The sequence below is a fragment of the Ipomoea nil genome, unplaced genomic scaffold (genome assembly GCF_001879475.1).
Source record: "Ipomoea nil cultivar Tokyo-kokei standard unplaced genomic scaffold, Asagao_1.1 scaffold1043, whole genome shotgun sequence".
Classification (NCBI taxonomy): Eukaryota; Viridiplantae; Streptophyta; class Magnoliopsida; order Solanales; family Convolvulaceae; genus Ipomoea; species Ipomoea nil.
Window position 1 is genome coordinate 13937123 of NW_017617471.1, and position 5821 is coordinate 13942943.

The following is a 5821-nucleotide window of genomic DNA, read 5'->3' on the forward strand; positions in this document are numbered from 1 at the left end:
TTGCTATCCTATCAACTTTGTATTTAAAATAATTACATAAAATTGTCATTCATGTCTACATGACTAGGACATTTAAATTAAAAAAAAAAATAATGTGAAGCCCATAATCATTCATCGCACGATGATTACGTTTAAGAATTTTTAATGTATTAATGTAATGAAAACGACCTACCACTACCGCTGTCTTTTATCATGTTCTTTCAATAGTTTATATATTTTATTTATATTATTATAAACGCATATCAATCTGCTCGTAGTGTCCAGACTTAATCAACGTTGTTTAGATAAGGCCGGTGGTTGAGTCATTTCTTCTTTTGATTTTGACTCTCTCTCTCTCCTCTCTCTTTCTCTCAGCTTTCAGGTGAGCGTAAGGACAATATTACTTGTTTTCAGCTTTAATCTCTTTCCTTGTTCCTGGACTACGCATGATTTTAGTGTGTTCTCGATTGGAGGAGAGTTCATATCTTTGAGGTTGTTGATCCGATAAGTTGTTTTATTTTGTTCTTAATGATGAAATTAAAGTCAGTTTTCATCTTCGGTATTGATTTTGTGATGTGTGTTGACTGCTTCCGCGGTGGATTTGGGGTTAGAGGGGTTTAGGAAACCTCTCCCTATTGATTTTGGATTGGAATTCTGTGTTTTGATTGATCTTAATATCGTTGAACGAAAATTGCACTTTTCTTCTATTCTGAAGTTCCAATCTTGCATACTTATAGCTTGAATTGTTTCTGTGTGGTTGTTTCTCCTTCGTGCTCTGTTGTACTCTTGAGAGAATGAGAGTTCACGCTCATCATGGATTTTATTTTATTGTTTTGCGTGAAAATTTTGCTAATTGTGTGTATAGGAAAAAAAAAAAACCCTTGAGATTTAGGTTTATTGCATGTCAAATCAATATGCATAGTTACAGAAATACAACATACACATGAATATACTTGAGGTTTGAAGGTGGACTTATAATGATTTTGTGGTAGATGTAAGATGAGATTTTGATTTAGTGTGTTCACTGTAGTAGTGTAGTCTCCTAAGCTGTTAATTTCAGTGGATATGTATGATGTAGATATTTTTGACGAATATTTGCTGCTTTGGCATTTGTAGATTCATCTGAAACTGGTAGTAGATGGGATCTGAGGGTCCTCCAGCTGTAACAGTCTATGTTACTGGTTTTAAAAAATTTCATGGAGTAGCAGAAAATCCAACAGAAACGATTGTAAGTAATCTTCAAGATTATGTGAAGAAAAAGGGCACACCCAAAGGGCTCATCCTTGGGAGTTGCACTGTTCTTGATACTGCAGGCCAGGGAGCAGTCGGTCCTTTATACCAGACATTGCAATCTGCTCTGAACAATGATGGGTCTGACTCATCGAATTCCAGAATTATTTGGGTCAGTCTCTTTGACATTTCCTCCTTTCCTAACCACTTGGTTACAAAAAGATGCAATATGGGTAAACATCTTTAAATTTCACTAAAAAAGAGTTAGATAGCCAGCAAATTATGTTACGATTAAAAGTATTATCAGATCAAACTTGTGTTTGGTGCCTGGTGGAAACACAGTTTGATGGTGAATTTCTAGTTTCTTTTGAATTTCTGTCAGATGGCATCTTGGACAAGGCATTATAAAAAACATAAAATCCTCTTTTTTCATTTGGGGATGGAAATATTGGATACTATATTCATAACAAATTAGGCAGTGGAGAATTGTGACAAGGTGGGCCTTCCATGTTACTGCCTCCATCCAACAGTACATGTAAAACAATCCTGGTTCAGCTTGCTGACTTGTGCTTGTTTAACCAATATAATACCCAGACTGCTAATAATATTCAGTATTGGATATTTACATTGTTAAACTTGACTAAATTTTCTATTCCTGATATAGCACCAACAACAATGGACTCAAAGTAACTTCATATGATCATTTCCCTTTCTAACAAATAAGTTTATTTGACATGATTAAAGAAAAGAAACTTTAATTCACCAAAAAAAAAGGAACTTTAATATGTATAAACAAGGTAAATTTTGTGCTGTGTAAACTACCCAACTGGGTTTTGATTGTTTTTTTTTTTCGCAACCTATTATGAGCCCTGTGAATGCTTCATTTGTCTGTGAAGTTGGTTTAATTATATAATTCCCAAATGGAAAGATTAGGAAAACAAAAATGCATGTGCAGTTTCTTCCTAACCTTTTGAATATTTCTTAGCTTTCTGGTATAATGGAACTGCAATTATAAATATTTTCTTGGAGGACGGAGCTAAATTCGCCAATAGATTGTTGGTACTCTTATGAAATATCAGCTTAGTTATTGATAAAGGTTATAAGAACATAAACAGCTGTAAGATTACACTCCAAAATCTGCCTGAATACTAGAAGTTTTGTCCAATCAAATCTTGTACAGGTCTAAACCTACTATTTCCCACATCATGTATCAAGTTTCTTATCTAGCAGTGATCTATTTTCAGGTACACTTTGGAGTTAATAGTGGTGCTACAAGGTTTGCTATAGAGCAACAAGCAGTCAATGAGGCTACCTTCCGCTGTCCAGATGAAATGGGATGGAAGCCACAGGTCAGTGCAATGTCTTTGTACTCTCTCCTCTCTCGTGTAAATCAGGTGATTCTTTCTTATTTATTCAGATCCAACCCTACTTTGGTGTTTGCAGAAAGTTCCCATAGTTCCTGCTGATGGTCCAATTTCACGAACACGAAAGGTGAATATTCTTTTACCTTAGTCCTTTATTTTTCATGTGCACAGATTCTCATATTTCCAGTATTCTGACTCCTTAAGGAGAGAATATTATTGTGTAAAATGAATTATGATTACTTTTCAATTAAGGCTACCAAATGCTGTCAACGTGGCTACCTAATTGTTAACTGAAATTAGTTGGTACTGGTATTTCTTATTCTGAATAAGGGCTGTTACAGAATGGATATTTTTAAGCAAATTATGCACTAGCTCTCCACTTTGCGATTCAATTAGATTGTCTTTGACATTTTTAATATATGCAAGTATTCAACCAGTGAAGATGAGATAGGAATTCATAAGGGATCCATTTCATTGTTTTCTTACATATTAGTGTACATGTTTCATGAGCAATCAAAAAGCTTCGAAGTGTTTTGGGAAGAAACTCTTGCAAACTGTGTGATTTATGCCTCTCCTGAGTCTCCTCTGAAATCATAAGACCAGCTAGCAAATTTTTTTACTAAGTTACATAAAGGAGCAGGGGTGAATTATGTTTGCACCAAGCTCGAATCATATGATTTGTGTGCTTCCATTTTAGAAATGTTAATCTGGCACTTGCCACAGTTGCCATATTATATAGATCATCAATTCTATCTCATAGGTTCCTACATTGACTAGATAATAGTGTTAATATAAAGAAATAAGAGATTTATGACATTGCTGGGCAAGTGCTTAAGCCATGGAGTTAGCTTTCCGTTTGTTAAATTAAACTTTAGATTATGTTGTATAATAGGCTACTTCCGTTTGTTAGCTTCTTTGGACTGATCAAATGAGAACAAGGTCCTCCTGTAAAAAATGAGGACTGATCTCAATTCTCAACCATCCATCGGGGTTCATCAATGGTTGAGGGTTTTAGTAAACAAAAACACGGGGTCAATTTTATAATTATTGGAAACTTTTTTGAGAGTTTAGTAATGGTAAAATCCTAACTTTTGATTTCTCAAGATGGAGGGTGTAGATGTGTCCACACTTTTTACAGGAGGGGTAGGATCAAATAAGAACAAGGTCCTCTTATAAAAATGAGGACTGATCTCAGCCATCCATCGGGGTTCATCAATGGTTGAGGGTTTTAGTAAAACAAAAACACGGGGTCAATTTTATAATTATTGTAAACTTTTTTGAGAGTTTAGTATTGGTAAGATCCGAGCCTTTGATTTCTCAAGATGGAGGGTGTAGATGTGTCTACACTTTTTACAAGAGGAAGTGTTCTCACCTATATATATATGCTTGGTTCTTGAATCTTGAATGTAACGGTTGACTTTACCGTCATGGTTCTTTTGAAAACTTAGTATACATAGGTTCGCTTCTATATTTCTTCTGACATTATAATTACATAAGAACATCATGATTTTAATTTTCATCTTGATAAGAGCTTCATGGGTCACTTTTGCATATAAACTTGTTCATTTGGTTTGATGTGACCACATATATTGTAAACTCCCCTTCCCCCCTCCCTTCCATTCCCCTGAAATGTTGTACAAAACTCAATCTTGTGGTATTATGTTTTCTTTACAATATAGACTTGTCTTCCGGTTGAGGAGATCACCAAAGCATTAGCAAAGATGGGCTACGAAGTGATGAGCTCCGATGATGCAGGCCGGTTTGTTTGCAATTACGTTTACTATCATTCCTTGCGGTTTGCAGAGCAGAATGGAATAAAGTCGCTATTTGTACATGTCCCTCTCTTCTTAACTATAGATGAGGAGACCCAAATGCAATTTGCTGCTTCTTTGTTAGAGGTACTTGCCTCTGTATACTAGTCTCCTACGTGCTTGTCTGTCCTCTAAAATCCTAGCCTGTATGCGCATTTTCTGTTCTTTTGGGTGTTTATGTGAGTCGATGAGGAACACTATGTATTGCTTTAATAAATGGTCTCAAATGAATGGAAACTGCATTTGTAGTGCACATGTCGATGTAACACGTGGTTTCCGGGATGTTTTCTAAATCCTAGTAATGGTTTATATATTCGAAAGTTGTATTACTCTAGTTTGTACATTGCAGTTGTCTCCTTGCATTGTTCCTGTTACTAACCAATTTTTGCGGTAGCCACACAAGTTTGCCTGTTATATATTGCCAGTGTTTACGTTTTGGTGAGAATGCTTGCTTTATTCTATGTCTCTTGGAACTACTTTTTTGTGACCTCTGACTACAATCCAAATCTTTGTGTTCCTGTTTCCTATGATTCTGTTTCAAACTTTGTTTTGTGGCTAATATGGATTGCAACTGAATGCCACTCAGAGGAAAGAGGGAGTCTTAAAGTTAAATAGTGTTTTTTTTATGAATGAATAACTTGCAGGGATTATCGAGTTTCTACCTTATTGTAGCTTTACTCTGTAGGAATACAAGTGATAGGTGTAACTAATTCAAAGAGCCAAGAAAAGGTCATGTTTAATAATTCAAAGTTAAAAACTTCAAGAATTGCTTCAGGGATTCCAAAATGATTATTGTTAAATTCTAAATGAGTTTTCATAGTGAATTCTACATTCCCTGTGTTAGAAATTAAAATGTTACTCTCTTATATCTAAATGATTGATATCTAGGCATATTTTTTCTATATCCAATATATATACATATATGGTCTGACACTCTGACTCCATTAGAACAAGGCTTTCCATTAAAGGTGTGGGCGAGTCATCGATCTCTGCAAGATAATGGTGAAAAAAATAAGGAAAAACGGTAGAACATATGATAGTATTTTTGTAATTATCTTTGGATGTGCAGTAAGAACAGCTTGTGAGTGCATTCATGAATGTTAAGAGTCTCACATTGATAAAATAAAGGAGAATATATGAATTTATAAGGTCATTAGTTAGATTAGTTAATTGGTCAGATTTAATTTTTTAGTGTGTTTTGACTTGTGTGCATTATAGCTCAATTGAGTGACCCTGTTTTTTGTTTTTTGTTTGTATATGGATGAAGTACGAAAATATCATTGTTTTTTATTTTTCTTCTTTTCTCCTTATTTATAACCATTAGATCTTCCAATAGAAGGACAATTTGTGAATACTTTTTACCTAAGGCAATGTTCTTATTTTACCCTAAGACCAATTATTTTTTTTTAGCACATCTCTATATCATTCTATCGCATA

At 34.6% G+C, this 5821-nt stretch overlaps 1 protein-coding gene across 6 annotated transcripts; it reads left to right on the top strand.

Annotated features, from left to right (window-relative positions):
- The first annotated feature begins 244 nt into the window (after positions 1 to 244).
- Positions 245 to 4725, top strand: LOC109182136 (pyrrolidone-carboxylate peptidase 1-like). Of its 6 annotated transcripts, none has more exons than XM_019332205.1 (5): positions 245 to 361; positions 1096 to 1381; positions 2454 to 2558; positions 2653 to 2700; positions 4253 to 4725. In XM_019332205.1, the coding sequence occupies exons 2-5, from the start codon at positions 1118 to 1120 to the stop codon at positions 4490 to 4492; spliced, it is 657 nt and encodes a 218-aa protein (XP_019187750.1). In that variant the 5' UTR covers positions 245 to 361; positions 1096 to 1117; the 3' UTR covers positions 4493 to 4725. The 6 variants fall into 6 exon arrangements, with proteins under 6 accessions (XP_019187750.1, XP_019187748.1, XP_019187753.1 ...); XM_019332203.1 differs by having other exon boundaries at positions 249 to 361; positions 1058 to 1381; XM_019332208.1 differs by having other exon boundaries at positions 252 to 361; positions 1118 to 1381.
- Positions 4726 to 5821: the final 1096 nt, after the last annotated feature.